The 16,395-nt window shown below is 43.3% G+C and overlaps 2 protein-coding genes across 7 annotated transcripts in view; one reads left to right on the forward strand and one right to left on the reverse strand.

Annotated features, from left to right (window-relative positions):
* Positions 1-12,190, reverse strand: part of LOC122408111 (uncharacterized) — a 28,547-nt gene extending 16,357 nt beyond the window's left edge. Inside the window, exon 1 of the mRNA XM_043414715.1 lies at positions 12,066-12,190. Within this exon, the coding sequence (XP_043270650.1) occupies positions 12,066-12,083 (18 nt within the window). The 5' untranslated portion in view covers positions 12,084-12,190. The remainder of the gene's footprint in view (positions 1-12,065) is intronic.
* tn (tripartite motif containing protein thin) overlaps positions 1-16,395 on the forward strand; it is a 34,883-nt gene that overhangs the window by 3,470 nt on the left and 15,018 nt on the right. For all 6 annotated transcript variants that reach the window (XR_006260363.1, XM_043414685.1, XM_043414688.1 and 3 more), the window contains exons 2-7: positions 1,968-2,074; positions 10,761-10,945; positions 11,535-11,768; positions 13,029-13,378; positions 13,925-14,200; positions 15,625-15,934. Coding sequence is in view for 5 of the 6 variants with exons in the window: in XM_043414685.1 (XP_043270620.1) it covers positions 10,766-10,945; positions 11,535-11,768; positions 13,029-13,378; positions 13,925-14,200; positions 15,625-15,934 (1,350 nt within the window). In the remaining variant the exon portion in view is untranslated. The remainder of the gene's footprint in view (positions 1-1,967; positions 2,075-10,760; positions 10,946-11,534; positions 11,769-13,028; positions 13,379-13,924; positions 14,201-15,624; positions 15,935-16,395) is intronic.

Genomic DNA, 16,395 nt, shown 5'->3' on the forward strand with positions numbered 1-16,395 from the left:
TAGTTTTCGGCCAATAATTTCGACCGAAACAGGATTAAATTCCATTGTTATCATCAATCGTTTCCCCTTTTTTGTTTTTTCCAAGAACTCTGGTTTATCATCGATAGCAAAAGTATTCGAATCGATCGAGAATCGAGAGTGGTTACTCCCAGATAGATTTTTTATACCTCGTATAACAGGATTTCCGGACATCCCTTCGATGCTCGAATATGTCAGTTTTGAGCACATGTCGATTTTATCACTGTACGTGCAGTTTTATCGAGAGAACTCACGAATCCCTCGAATACGATGATTTTTTCTATTCCTCTTCCTCCCTCTCTCTCTCTCTCTCTCTCTCTCTCTCTCGTTCTCTCTTCGCTTCTTCGCCCTTCAAACATCGTATGTGTCACCGCATATCGCTTGTCCGTACCTATATAAACGCTGTAATACCGAAAACGAGAGTATAGTAGTCCAGAACAGAAGTGGAAAAAGAGGAACCAGTTTCAGAGAGCCGCGGCCCAGTTCTATCTCTCCTTTAGTCTTCTCATGCATCGCTCCCGTTCGAAAGTATTGACTGACCGACTACGTCCGAGTTAACGTACATATGAGCCTCATAAAAATCGTGAGCACCCTGCGCATTTTCATCAGCTCTCAATTTCTATATCTCTTCGGCCTTTCTTCTTTTTCTCGCATTCTCCCGAGAGAACATACTTTATTATTATTATTGTTTTATTAGCCCCATTCCTGGGCTGTCAGTCCGTTGATCCATCGACGAGCCATCAACCGCGGAATACTTTTATTTTTCATTTTGATACGACTTTTTTTCTTCGTTTTTATTTCTTATTTCATTCAGCCGATAAGAAATACGATCTATCAAACTATTTATTTGCCGGTCGAACCACTCGCGATTTTGTGCTCGTTTTTTTGCGTTTCCGTTTACGAAATATTGCCGGTTATTCACGATGTATCAATGTCTCATACATTGACTGAGTGCGTCGTCGTTTTTCCAGTTTTTTTCTCTTGTCTCGTATAACTCGATTCAACCCGAACGTTTTCTCGAAGAACGAACCAATTACCGTACGGTTGACCTGACTTACAGAGATGCTTAATGATCCGGAGTAGCCGCAAGAGAAAAGCTACGCCGAACAGACACGCGCGGGTGCGAGGACGCGAGGGAAAATAGTCGAAGGAAGCCCGCGCGCGGGGAACGAGCATTTCTTTCACTCGACGAAGGGACACGGCGATGGACGCGAACGTCTCATCTCGTATTTCATATATACACTCAGCCAAAGCCATAAATCCATTTGGCGACCTTGCGGGCTCCGGGCTATTCGCTCGTTTCACTCGACCAAAGCTTTCCCGCGTGTCCTATGTCTTTCCATTTCAATGGACAGATGGAAGAGGCTAAACTATGAGAAAAAAACCGAAAGAAACGTCTAGAGGCTGCGGCGAGATTTAATGATCCTGCGTCTGGATTTTTCACGTGCTCGTATGCGATCCTAGACGGAGATTCACACGATAGAGAAAAAAAACGAAATTTAATGGTGCCCGTTCAGGGTTACAAGAAAAAACGATTTATCTGCGTAACGCAATGAAAAATTTCAAATACTCGAGCGAATATCATCAAGTCGTACTTACATCAATGTGTTCAATGCTCAATATTTCTTCAACTATTATTAGCTCGCTTAATCACTCAACCGTATGACGCACTTGGCTAATTAGAAATCGACTTTTCTAGGTTGGGAGGTTTCACGAACTCAGAGGATTCGCGTTATTTTTTCATGATTCTACCAACGTGATTGTCGAGCCACGCGGTCGCGATTATTTCGCAGGAACTAACGCCGAGTCCGGTTTTTTCATAAAACTTCGATACACGTAAATCGCGATTCGCCTTCATTTTTTCATCACAAGTGCCAATACACGTGACACAATCGTCGAAAGCAACAGAGTTCGCGTTCACTCCGAATAACGAGTGTCATTGATTTTAGCTGAAACAGCGCTGGATTTTGGTGGCCGAAGAGTGCAATATCTTGGGGCCCTATAGAGAGGGCCCCCAACCCGAGAGTTACCGCCGCGAGGCGGGCACACTAGCTAGGTAAAGTACCCACGATTTTACTCTCTGTTTTCATACCCCGCTGCTCATAACTAACTAAACACGCCTTTGAAACGTGTGTGTTTCCTCGTTCTAAAAAAATCAAAGATTCAAAAATTCATCCAAAATGATTTCTCAGCTTCGCTTCACAAGATAATTGAAGCACGTTTTAAGGGCTTATAAACACTTGTGATAGGCGGAAAACTGGGCGCACGCGGTCGTCTAATACTTGAGTCTTTAAACGCCATTACCTCAGAAAGGTCTTTTCGGAAAAATACCTTTGCGGTGGACACGGTTACTAAAAAACTATTAATCCGATCCATACAAAATTTATACCACTAATTTATTGTAAAAATATCTAGGGCCTGGACGAAGGATTTCGGATTTTGTTGGAAAAAAAAAATTGTAACAAGAAAACCAAAAATTTAGCACCTCAAAAAATGAATTTTTTGTTAAAACTGTCGCCATTTTTTTCCAATAAAAATTCTTACAAATCTTTCGTCCAGGCCCGAGCTATTATTATAATAAATAAATGGTATAAATTTGGCATGGATCGGATTAATAGTTTTTGATGCTCAAAAAAAGGTGCTTCTGGAATACAACTGGAGTTCTGCCATTTTGAGAAATTTTTTCATGAAACAATTGTGCAAACACATGAACTCAGTTTTTAATAAACATTTATTTTCTTGTCGAAAAAAAAATAAAGAAAATCACGTTTTTTCCGCCGCTGCAAGTATATGTGATACCTTAATCTGATAAAAAGACTACACATGAATTCGCTGCTCGCATCGATACTAAATTTTGTAAAACATGCTACGCTGGCACATTTCCATGAGAACGTACCAAACCACTTATTTTGTATGCAAAAATTCTGTCGAGTTATTTTACTCTCAGTAACCTCGGATTGTAACTTCTCTGCATCTATTCCGGTACCGTGTCATTTCTATATGATAAAATGCTGTTCGTTGGTAATGATCGATTTTTCAATAACAATTTGACGAATTTGACATTAGATAAAATACGCGTAGTTGGAGTAGGATTGGAAGACGCTTGCCATGTCTTTTTCCAATGGTCGAACTCCATGAGGAAATAATTCGAATTTCCTGGTTTTCTGTTCAATGAAAAGTAGCGAGTATACAGCAATGGTTCACAAACGCAACGCTAATAGACCGGATCGTAATAATCGATGAACGAACGTTACCTCGCTGATGGGAATGCAAACACATACACACACAAAGAATGTTGTGTCGAACACAATTTCACGAAAATTGGAGTCAATCGCTGCAAAAGCTTTTTCAGCATATTTGTCGATAATCCGAGAGAAACTACCCCTCCACGGCGAGTTTACGAGTGAACCGGAAAAAAGAACGCGGATCATGTTGGCACAGAGAGTACGAGCTATAACTCTGCAGGCAGTATCAAATAGAGACAAAATCGTCAATCGAACGAAACAGATATTCGTTTATCGTCAGAAATTCTGATCGTCGACCAATTGATTTATAGCACGCACGATTTGAATCATTAAATTGCTGATATCATCGCCAACCAATCGCACATTTTGTATACATTCATGTACAAAATATTCCAGCCGATGAATCGAAAAGGTTTTTGGCAGAGACAGTTTCGGGGATTTACGAAGGTTGGCCTAAAAAAAGATATAAAGAGGTACGGCTTGCCAACTTTTTTTTACGTGCTCGTTTCATAGCGTACATTTCTTTGTTCGTGGGGAAAAATATTCTCAGCGTACTCGGGGGCAAGAAGGTGCTTGACATTCAAAATTTTCGATAAAACTTTTCGTTTCGCGATCAATTGTTCGTACTACCGAACATTTTTATTGGACAATATATCGCACGATTGGCAAACTAGCCGAATTCCTATTGAGTGGAAAAAAAATCTGTTACGACTGAGTTTTGTTGAGTCATTCGTTGAATCAACGGGAATCGTGGATGACAAAGTGAAACTTGTTGATTCGACGAGACTTTTGTTACGTGCTGTTTTCGTTCGTAGTAAGAAACACTTATTTAAGCGAATTAAGTGTTTGAATGAATCTTTGTCAAGATAACGAATTTCATTTCGTTTGCCACGAGATTTGTTGATGCAACGAAAATCTCGTTAAATCAAGAATTTCCTTCTCCCAGCGGCGCCCTCGTCGGTTGCTCTTTTGGGTAAATACTACTCGAAAGTTCCACTCCTTAATTGCCTATGCAGCTTTCGTCCACACTTGGGAAATATGCGACGAAGAGTTTCATGCTCCCAAAGCTCGAAGGCGAATTATTTTTAAAAGTTGCATTTTTTTTAGTAACTAAGAACAAACTTGGAATCACGCGTTTGCGGTCGGGCGTGATTGTGGCGGGGAAAAAATAACGAAAGGAAGGCGCGAGCTGGCCGAATGAAAACTTTTGCGAGGGCAAAGGAAACGGTTTCGCGGTCAGATTTTCTTTTTTCAGTACTTACGTTTATTATACCGTAATCCCTTGTGCTGCCATTGTCACGCGGCACGGAACCCCGAACCAGAGTCGAAGGTAGCGAAGCAGAATCTCTCTGTTTTGTTTCGTTGTCTCTCCTTTATTTTATTTTTCTCGAAGCCAGCAGCGCACGAGGTTTGTGCAGTTCAGAGATCGTTAGTCGTCGCATTTCTCGCCTTGCCGCAAGCCTCCTGTGCCCTACCGCCCTAACGAGTGCGAGGTAATGAGCAGCGTCGTGCAAAAATGGCGAAGACACCAACGAAATGCCTAGCAACCAGCAGAGATGAGAAAAAGTGAGTGCAGTTAAATGCATCTAATTCGCTTCTTCTCGCTCCCCCTTTTATGCTCGGCCTCTCATAGACCTTCTGTGACTTCGCGATGAACCTTTTACTAGTTATTGAAATCTCAACCACTTCTTTTTCTCAAGAACCTTTCCCCTTGCTCGGCCCCTCGCACTGGCAAACTTTCCACTCCACTTTCACCAAGATTTTATCTCGAACAATGAACGATTGTTCGAAACGATTTCACAGAACAATTGTTGCAATTTTTAGTCGAAATGCAATTAAAAATGCATTGCTTCGAGTATACTTATCTGAGAGAACAAATTTTGACATTTTTCGAGGAAAATATTTCGGCTTTTCACCGTAAAGTTACATCGAATGGCTCCTTATTCCAAATCCACTTCGACATTTCCTTATTCTCACCCGACCACCATTTTCATGGTTACGGGAATAAAAAAGCACAGCCACGAGCAAAAGGTTATGAGTTCCATATTGGCTGCTTCATTCGTATCGAAATTCTATACATCGTAATTGAAAACATTTATTCCGGGTCTCGATGTGGAAGCAACAAATGTGGCGTGGGATGAAAAAACTGGCTTTGTTCGTATCGACGATTTCAACAAACTTTGGTATTTCAACGAGTTTTTGCACTCGAGCCAACGAGGGTGTTTGTCATCAATTATTTTTACAATTATTCTCGATTTTTCGTCGCCCTCGGAACTGAATCCATCGCTATGGATTAGCGATCGAACTTGGACGAATAACAGGCGGTCATTGTGATTGCACATTTTCAGATCTAAAACAATGAAATTTCGATAAACTCGATCACTCAATTGAAGTCGAGTCAGCGGATTGACTAATAATATTCGAGCACCGTTCGAGTGTCTCGTGAGGAGAGCGTTTATTTCAGTGACTCCCGACGGGTGTTCTTTACCGACGAGAAGATACCGCGGGTAAAATCCTCGAAAAGCTCGAAAGCTTTCTCGCAACGGCACGTCGAGCGGTTTACCTCCGCAGAGTGTTATTCAGCCAAGAATCGAGGGCGTTAATTTTTCGTGGGAATCTGACTTGCCGACACTCGCTGTCGACTTTTCGGACGGGGATAAAGAGTTTGGGGAAGCGAGATCACGACGAAAGACTGGTCGGGTGTACAGGCTTTCGGTTCCCCGGATTTTTTACCCTCCGGGAAAACTCGTACATTTGAGCCATGCTCTTATCTCTCGGTCGAATCATCGTTTATACCCAATGATTTTTACTGATCGGGAATAAAACGAGCGAATAATGGAACGGTGAGAAAAATCTGGAGATTTGAGGCGCGCGGGTACATAAAAAAAGAAATTACAGGGCTTTTCGTGCCCGAAGGACAATGGCGAAGGAAAGTAAAGAAAAAAATATCTTATCGACGACGCATATCGTAGATTATCGCCTCTACGCCCAGATAAAAACCCAATTAACTCCACGCTCCTCGTGTGAAATGAACTATGCGGAGGCAGTAAAGGGATCCAATTCGATGCGGAGTTGTGTGGAGAGAAAATTACGAAAAAAAGCTATCCCTTCGTTGGGGTAGATTCCCGGTTGTCCCGTGCATGCGTATCTATATTTTCAGAGCTCTCTCAATATCTGGGATTTATTTCCCTTTCCCCAACAGCCATAAACACATATTTTCTTATTTCTCGATAAAGTTATGCCGTTTTTCGTTGGACTATTTGCCCCAATATTTCTCACGAATATCGATGGAATTGATATTTTCAGGGTGACTTACGTGCTCGCCCAGCGAGCCCTGAATGCAATTAAGTTACTTTCCGACTCAGAATAGCGTCCGATCGATCTCCATTAGGGAAATAGTATCGGAAAGTAGCGATCCCAGTGGCACGAGCTTCCAAAGAATCAATTCAACAGGGTCTTTCGAAACTGGCGCCCTTGAGGCTTCGTTCGTTTTTCTCAACAGAAACAAACGATGACTCCGAGCCCCGAATGCACGAACGTGGGACAACTTAATCGTTGATGTTTCCTCAAAGATCTTCCACGATGGCAGCACGAGAAGAGAACGCGAAGCTCGAGCAGCAAGTCGCTCTCTATTCTCAGAGGGAGAGAAAGAGAGGAAGCGAGAAAGATATACAGCACGAAATAAGTAAGCCTCTCTCTGGAAGATGGAAGATGCCCGCGATGTGTGTTCTAAGTTTAGAAGTTGGGAGCTTTAGGATCGTGGAACTGGTCCGACCGGCTAGCGACTTCGAACATCAGTATAGTCGAATCTCGGACCCGGTGGTATATCGCCGGCAGGCTCATATATAAATTATATCGATACGCGAATCGAGGCGGTCTCCGATCGCGCAGCCCCTCAGAGCTTTCGATCAAATCGTGTCGCGGATCGCTCTCCTTTATTTCCAGTGCGTTCGACCCACGAATATACACATGAATAGTAACATATAAAGACACTCGTACATTAACAGAGTGTCGAAGAAACATTTGATAAAAAGAGAGAGACCCGATCGGTGCGCTGTGCTGGCCGCACACTTTACAAGGAGCGTGACCAGCCCCGTGGAAAATCAAGAAATATTACCACTCCCTGAGAAAGTATATCGTCGCTCAGCCGTGAAGCATTTTTTATTGAGAAACAGTGCGATTCTTTTTAATATCTAATAAAAATAACGATTCGAGTGGAGCTCGTTCGTACCCGAAGGCACGTTAAGGCGTAAGTAAAATAGTAAGTAGGCTTTTTCTTTACGAGGGGCTTGCCAACGATATAAAAAAACGGAACGAGACACATCGATGGAAAACGAGGTCGAATAAAATAGTGATTTATACGGGGGATTCGGAGACGAAAATAATGCGGGTACAGACGTCGAATTTATATTGGAATACACGCCGAGATGAAAGCTCATTTTATTTGAGTTTTCGCGCAACAACCCCGAGCAAACCTCACCGAGGAAATGCGAACAAAGAAAATGTGGCTGAATCATTCTTTATCTCGAATTCCGGTTTACGCGAGTCGTCGTCGCCCAGCGAACGCAGAAGAACCGGGCGAGAATGAGAGAGGAAAAGAACGCGGGCGTATACGCGCGGTTAGGTGGTCGTCTATTAATAAAAGCTAAGTGCCATCCACGCGCGCGTGCTCTTTCTCGCTCTCTCCCTTCTTTCTCTCTTGGATCCGATACCCCGCAACGTCCCCGGACCCATGTATTCGAACTTTCGAGACACAACTTCGCACTACCAGACCGATATTTCTAATGTACTTTTTTTCGAGAAATTGAAAATATTGAAATATGTTCTAGACTGAGATTATAGAGCGCGTTCGAGCGATACGGAAGCATAGAAATATAAAATGTGAGAAAAATGTGAAATAAAAAAGCGAGAAAATACTGGGTTTTTTGAAACTCGAGATAGAAACGGGAGGTCGTTGATGTCCAATAAAAATATATTTACGATCAAAGTGGAAAACGCCGGGTTAGCTTCTTTCGAAATTTTTGATATAAGTATTACATGTGCCGAATATCTATAGACGCGTTTCCACATTTATGGATAGGAGGAAAGAAGAAGGCGAGCTCCGTGACGATCCGATTGGTGGAGCGTTGGGAGTTGCGTCCTTTTTTAAATCATCAATCGATATGCGGGGAGCGAGTAAGTGACTCCAACGAGATTATACGACATGCAGTTTCGCGAAATTGAAAGGCCGAGGGGAACAAAGAACGATTGAATTTTTGGCCGACGAATTTTTATGATTTGGAATGTTCCTCCTTTCGCGAAAATATCAGAATGAAGGAGGGATTGAGGAAACAATTTTGCGGAAGTAACGCTCTCGCGTGAATATTCAGGGGAAATTTCTTCCCAAGAAGCTGCAACAGTCGCCGTTGAGTGTCTAATAAAACGAGGACCAATCAAATCGGTTATCGAATTTCGGATGATAACGCGTGGCAGTAAAACTTCTCGCAGAGTCGACGGCAAACTTCGTTGAAGTCTGGACTTTGAATCGATCTTTTTCCAACCCGACGAACGCATGAGGTCGTTTTTTGACTTCACGAAACTTCTTTAAACATTTCTGCTGCACTGTACTTCTGCACTTTTTGTTCTGCCGCACTGTAAAAATAACTCTGCCTTAAAGTTTTTCCCTCGCCCAGCTACTCGTCGTTATTCCCAATGACGATGTTGCGACTCTGCTCTGTTGTGCTTGCAAGAGATAATAATCATTGGCTGTTTATAAACTCGCGGGAGGCCAAACAATCCAATGCCAGTCTCGATGCAACCATGGCAGCCTCCTTGGAATTTCTGCAGCTTCCCTTATAACGTACGAAGTGAATTTTCTCTTGAATATATTTTCTGAATCTGAATGAAATAGTGAGGCGCGCGAACAAATGAAATCAATGATTAAGTGTTTCGAGTTCGCAGAGCGGTGGATGGAGAGCAAAGTATCATAATTCGGCAATATTTTTGTGCGTAAACTCTGTTTCATGCCAAATGATATTATTGCAAGTGGCCAGGCATATCTGTGCAGTGTTTGTTTGTTCTCAGTGCCAGTTTAGAATTTTAAATCATAAACAAAATCTCGAAATAGCGTTTCGAGATTTTGCGGTGCACGCTTGCACCGCAACCGCTGTTCTTATATCGATCGAGGAAAATCGAATTAAGGTCTCAACTCCATCAAAATTGGATGAGCTTTACAGATTCTCGTCCGATTAACTGACGGCTTCAATTATAAGCTTATTCCGACGAAATCAACTATTCTCTTAGCACATGAATTATTGAGAGAGAGAGAGAGAGAGAGAAATATAACAAGGATTTTGTGAAAGCAAGAACGAGTAGAAGTTCGACTCATTTTTCACTGAAATTTATTCGCTCTTGCCAGCCATAAATCGTATTTTCATCGGGGGCGTTAAAGTGACTCGTTGAGTATCGTTTCGCGGGTAAAAACGTATAAATCATGTCTGCCCAATTTCTCCATCTTGGGAACATGCATTGCAGACAAAAAGCAACGGGGCCGCGGAGACAGCGTGAGAGGAAAAGAGAAAGAGCTCTGGGGCTTTTCGTATATTCGGCCTGTTGCACGCACACAAACAAGACAGAATTCACTTGGGCATCAACAAGTGGTTCGTCTAAAGGCAACAATAGCTCTCTAATACCCAGTTCGTCTCTCATCCTCTCTTCTCTCTCGCTCTCTCTCTCTTTCGCGTTCTTCGTCGTTGTATATCAAAGTGATTCCCTGTCTCGCAGTGCAGAGTGTTGAGTTTTCGTGGCTCCATAATACGCTTCGAGCTTCCGAGCTTCCCGACGCAGATCTCGCGATGTAAGCTTCGAGTCTATAGTATTAAGGAACAATGGGCCTTCCCACGTCCTGCGTCTAGCCATTTTTTACTTTCCGTGACGTTTCCCTGGCGAGCGGAGGCCGACAGTCGGTTATCCCGTTCGCGCGCGGCCCGCCCGATCCCTTGCTTCGTCAAGACGTCCGTTTCCGAAAGCGAAATTCGCGAATGACGATAGCGCGTGGGCAGCATCCGCTTCGAAATGATGTGTATACTCTCGCGTTCGCAGAGCTCGAGGTCGCGAAACGGAAATAAATTTTCACGATTCTTTCGACCCCGTCGCGCGCGCGCGCGAATCTGCATTCGTCCGAATCGAATATGACGCGCGCGAGAAAGCGTTTGCGGAAATTTAAACGGGATGAAAAACCTTGCCAGAGAGCTAATCGAGCGAGCCAAAAAGTAACGGATTTTATTTTCGTACGATGATTTTCGAAGCTCGAATAATCGAGCTTCGATTTTCAATGGAATCAAATTTAACCGACTACTTTATACTCGAATCATTCGTTTCGTTGCCTCATCTAAAAGCAACTCGCTAAATGAATGAACAACTAAACTGTACTTCGCTCCTACGAATAAGAATTTCATCAAAGGCAAAATGTGATTTGATAAAAATGTTTAATTCATCGTTGACAACGGTTTGTTTCAGGGAGCATGGAGCAATTCGAGCAATTGCTGACGTGCGCGATATGTCTCGATCGCTACAGGAATCCGAAACTTCTACCATGCCAGCACAGCTTCTGTATGGAGCCGTGCATGGACGGCCTTGTCGACTACGTACGTCGACAGGTCAAGTGTCCAGAATGCCGCGCCGAACATCGTATACCCTATCAGGTAACTATCTCGCGTATGCGTACGCGCGAAACCCGCAGGAAGCTCACACCTCTTGCCTCAAAATCGATTTATACGGGCACAAACACTGCGCTTTTGTACAGCATGATAATATTTTCTGAGAGCTTCGTTTCTTTATTCCTCTCGACGTTTATCACTCTGTCGTTCGGAACAAACACACCAAAACCAATTAATCAATCTGCATCGAACGAACGATGCTAAGTCACAGTATATACACTGAGAAAAGAAATTTGTTGGATTGACAAATAGTGACGAACAAAATAAAGCTCGGTAAACTAAAATGTGCTTCGTCGAATCACTTTGTTTGTTGGCCCGATTAAGTATTCCTTACCACGAGGAAAGCAGCGTTGAATCAACAAAAGTTTTTTTCAATCAATTATTTTTTGTTGTTTCCCACGCTCCGTTGAAATCGACAAATTTCTTTTCTAGGTTCACAATGAGCTTTTTTAGTACGCCCAAAAAACGTTGTCTGAGATCATTAAACAAATCGCAATTGTGCAGAGTCCCATACTGACTAAAATATCAAACGAATTTTTAAGCTGCTTTCGAATGATTGACTTTTTAATTAAAGGGCGTACAGGCGTTTCCAACAAACGTAACGTTGCAACGATTTTTGGAGCTGCACATCGAAATAACCGGAGAACTACCGGATCCGACGAGCGGCCAAACGATGGAACGTTGCGGCGTGTGTTCGGAAAAAAGTTATTGCTCGCTATGTGTGCACTGCGAGAAAAAATGCTGTCCCGAGTGCAAAGACGCTCATATGGACATACTCAGGCGCGAAATCGCTCGCATAAATTCGCAGGTGAGTCAGTATTGAAAAAACAATAATTTCCTTCGATCACATCGCGCAGCAAAGACGGAGTCTGAGCACGCGAAATCTCGTCCAGACCAACACGGATTTCGAGGGACTTGTCAGTAGGTCGCTCGATTTTCGTTGGAAAATATTTTCCGAGTACTTTATTCCGCACAAATATGATGAAAATTTTATTTTTTGCCCGAATTCATGTCTCTTGATAACTGAACAATTGAAATAAAAGTTATCAAATCCTTTGAATGGAGAAAAGTGATTGAAAGTAGTAAGATTAGTGGCAGAGTATACCTTGGCCGATTTGTTCATGGGAAGCACGTTCTTAGCGAAGTCCGGAATTACATTGCCAGCCGGATTATAATTACAGACTACGTAGACTCTCCCGGTTTTGCTTTTCGCCGCGCCGATTCCCAGTTCCTTACTCTCTTTCCATATTAATTGAGTGAAATGTCCCACTGCACCGGCATTTTTCGGTGCCTTTTCGCCAAATTTGTAAAACTTGATCTCGTTGTACCTGGGGGCGTACGTGGTTTGAAAACGAGCGGGTGTCAAACGAGCGAAGAAGGAAGGAGCAGGCAATTCACTCCGAAATCCTACCACGATGTCACCGGGACGTCACCCTTGAGCACCCACTTCGGATCTGTACTCATTCCCATGTAGATATTCTCACCGTATTTATCATCCGGTCTGTGCTCGGCTTTGTCCTTCGATGCCAAATGCAAAGCCCAGTCTTGAGCAACTTTATTCAACTGATGAATCATCATTATTTTAATGACGTTACGCAACCGGGGTCAAAAACAAACATACTTTGATGAATGAATCTTTTGCCAAGGAGCAAAGTACACTTTTAACTAACAACTCCTCAAACACTCGGCTTTTTTGAGGCCTCTGATTAGCGACAAACCTCTTCCGTGAGAGTGAGGTTCGGTGCGTCGTGTCTGGCGCGATATTTGTTATGAGCTTGCAGTACTTCGTCAGCGAACTCCTTCGTGAGAACGTTCGTAGCCATTTTGGATGTGGTTTTATTACAAAACTGAGGATTTCCTCGAATTCAAATATTCAATTCTATCGGATTAAAATTTTGATGATTTCGTCGAAAGTGTCAAAATTGCGAAACAAAAGAAAAGCGATGGGAAAACAGGCTGAAGCTTTCGCCAAGTTTTATTATTATCCTCCTTGTGGTGATATCCATTGTTATTGTTATGATCGCGCAGTCGATAGCGGTAATCTCATGAAGGTTATCATTGGAAACAGATACGTCGGGGTCTCCATCGGCTGCAAGATGCTCTCGCTCTCGTGGAGAAAAACACCCTCGGTTTACAAACGAATTGTGCTTCGGTCGCTGAGGAAGTTGATGAGATCTATCGAAGATTGAGCAAAGCACTAAAAGATCGTACGGAACATTTGCGTAACGAGATCGAGCGTTATTCCGGAAGCGAGATACGGGGACTTCTCCAACTCAAGGAGAATCTCGAGCTCGAGATAGCAAACATTCAGAGTAATTGCGACCTCGCTGATGCTCACATAAACGAGAATGTGGCGTGGGACGATGCGGAACTGCTCGATACGAAGGAGCTCTTTCTCCGTACGGTCGAATTCATCAGGTATGTGCCTTTTTTCTTAACCTTCCTTCTCGCTATTCTTTCCATTTTATTTCTCGCTCTCTGCTTGCTTTCTTGCTCTCGAGTACCTCGAAAGAAAAGAGCTCACGAGGGCCTTCGATCTGACCAGAAAAAAGCATCGTGTAAGTTGATAGGCAAGCAATCGCGAGAAGAAAGAACCATCGTACGGTTTCATTTGATGAAATCTCGTAAAAAGTCTTCTCTTTCTCGATTGTTAAACTCCAGCCCTTCATCGTACGTAACGGGATTATCGAATATGACCTTCGCCAATCTTCATTTCATTATCTTTCTATTCATCACGAATGTGAGCTTTTACCTTCGGACGGATTCGTTAGAAGCAACATTTGTCGCATTTTCTCAAGAGCTAAACAAATCGTTGAACAAACAAAGCTTCGCCAAATATTTGTCCTTCTCGTATACTGACTTGCATTCCCCAATGACAAATTTCACTATAAATTATTCTTTCGTTCCTTCCATTGGGTCACGTCGATCATTCGAACCCTTCGCAAACACAATTTCACGGTGAAGAAACTTCGAATACGAGGCCGGAGACTACGGTCGTCGTGTGCGTTTCGTAATGGCACACGAACCCAATCAGCTGGTACTTCACGTCGCGGGGTACGGTGAACTCAACATCAAGCCCGAAACCGGAAGTGTCGGACACTTAGGAACGACCGGTGGATTGGCACCACCCAGTGGTTCCCCCGGTCTGATGAGGAGCAAGAGTGATCATCGTCTAGCATCCCAATATCGCCAACAAGAGGAAGAACGTTTGGCCAGAAATCGATACGTCCCCGATTACGAGTGAGTACAAATTAACGAAAATTTCAAGTACCTCTAACACGTGCTACATTTTCCCAAAGACTGCGAGCGTTAATAAACGAAGAAACGAGATAAAAAGAGCTATTCAACGCCAGATATGTTTGCAGACTCGGTAACAAGAATCGTAAAATTCCACTATTTCGTGAAGTATCGAAAAAATCAATAAAAACATTAGAACTGATGAAAAAGTACTCGGCTAACGACGAAATATGAGTGGTAATAGTCATAAAACGATATTACTTTTAAAAATAAGTCGGAGAGTACCCTCCGCAGCGTTTGATCGACACCGAGAGATTTTTCTTTCAAGAGAGAAATTACAGTTTGGTAAGCGAGACACGTTTGAAACGTTGGTGGCCTGTAAAAAGGCAGTCGAGCACCATCGCAGATTATGCTGGCTTTTGGCCAATCTCACCCTCCGCTCTCGCTCGCTCGTGGAAAGCCGTGTGGTTCGCGTCGCTCTCTCTCTCTCTCGAAGTATCGAGGTCGTCGCAGCGTTATTATTCTTTCTTATTTCTCTGTTTTTTTATTTCGCCTTTTTTTGAATTTTTTCACCAAATGACCCACAAATCTATTTCGAAAACAGAATTTATAAATAAGAATTCGTACGCGTTGATTTCGGAGTTTTTTTTTGATATTCTTGGGCAAGAATCTGCGGCGGAGTCTCCCATTAAATATCTCCGTCGCGAGTACGATGTTATAAACTTCAACAAACTCTTCTCGTGGAAAATTTAATTGGCGAAACTTCCTTTTCTTTCCATTCTCGCCGTGCTCCCCGCCTCTTTCCCTCAACTCGCTTCTCCCTCTCCCTCGAGCGATATAATGTCTGCTCGTTTGCCAGCTCGTTTTCCAACCTCCATATCCCATGTGAAGATACAAACTGAGAGGAGTCTCATGAATGCAATGCAAATTACAAATATTATGCACACGTTGGTTCGCTGCACGCCCTGCGCCCATTATGTCTCTCGTTACTCTCTGTATATGATCGTATGTAATATTCACCTCGCTGTTAAATGGAGATGAGGGGGGAGTGGGCACGTAGCGCAACGGAACGGTCGTTCAGGGCCAACATCCGGATATTATACAATTCGACGCTGTTATGAAGTGGGGGAACGAGCCATTCTCGAATGATTCAGCTCCCTCGGGAGTTTTAGGAAAGATAGCGATTCGCACCGATGGCTTCATTTTCTCAGCATGATTTCTCGTCATTTCGGGACTTCCATAAAATTAACTAAATCCGTAATCCTTTTCGGGAGCGGGATCGTAATGAATAAGCCGAGTGAATGCTCAGAGGATTCGTAATCCGGAATGAGGCTGAGGCGAAATGATATTTTTGGTCGTTCATTTTTCCTCGGAAACGCTTTCCAACTGTAACGCTTATTTCCCTCCTTTTTTTCTCGACGCGAAAGATACGATGTACCTGAATACGAGACACCACGGAACAAATCGAGATACCGGAGCCGTTTCATGCGCCATCGCGACGGTGAAGAATCGGACGGTGACACGAGATCGACGGTGAAGTTTAGCTCCGCACCTGCCGAGAGCGCCCAGCGAGAAAAAGTCCTGGACACGGAAGACGCTGCCCGCGGTCCACTTTCCGGTATATTCAGGCTCACCGACTCTCCCAGAGTCATGAAGAAGCTCCAGGAGTGCGAAAGGGCCGGAAAACGGAAGAAAGAGGAACCTGCGGCTCCCCAGCCACCGGCACCAAAGCCACAGGTCAGTGGGCCATTGGATTTTCAGGTTTTATTCACTTTTTCGATCGCCGATCCGATACTTTGCATGACAAAAACAAATGGAGGATTATAATCGCGGGCAAACGAAGTTATCAAACCAACCCGAGTTTTGCACCTTTTACGAACGATTTTCTCTCTTTCTCCCTCCCCCAATCAGAATTCTGATAAATACAAAGGAAAGGAATAATTGTCATTCGGTGTAAAAGACGAAGATTTATTATATGTTTGACAGTGAATATCCTGCCAAGAATTCCGTGAGTTTGCGAGCGTGCGATCGGATCCGACCTTAAGCCACACACCTCTCGAACCTCTCTCTATCTCTCTCTCACTCTCGGTCCACGCAACGAAAAAATAAGTTCGATACAAAAAAGACGTTTGAATGAAGTTTTTTTTTAATACACAAGTGAATTAAATTGGCTCATCTAATAAACGAACTATTGTGGT

Source organism: Venturia canescens, chromosome 3 (genome assembly GCF_019457755.1).
Source record: "Venturia canescens isolate UGA chromosome 3, ASM1945775v1, whole genome shotgun sequence".
Taxonomy (NCBI): Eukaryota; Metazoa; Arthropoda; class Insecta; order Hymenoptera; family Ichneumonidae; genus Venturia; species Venturia canescens.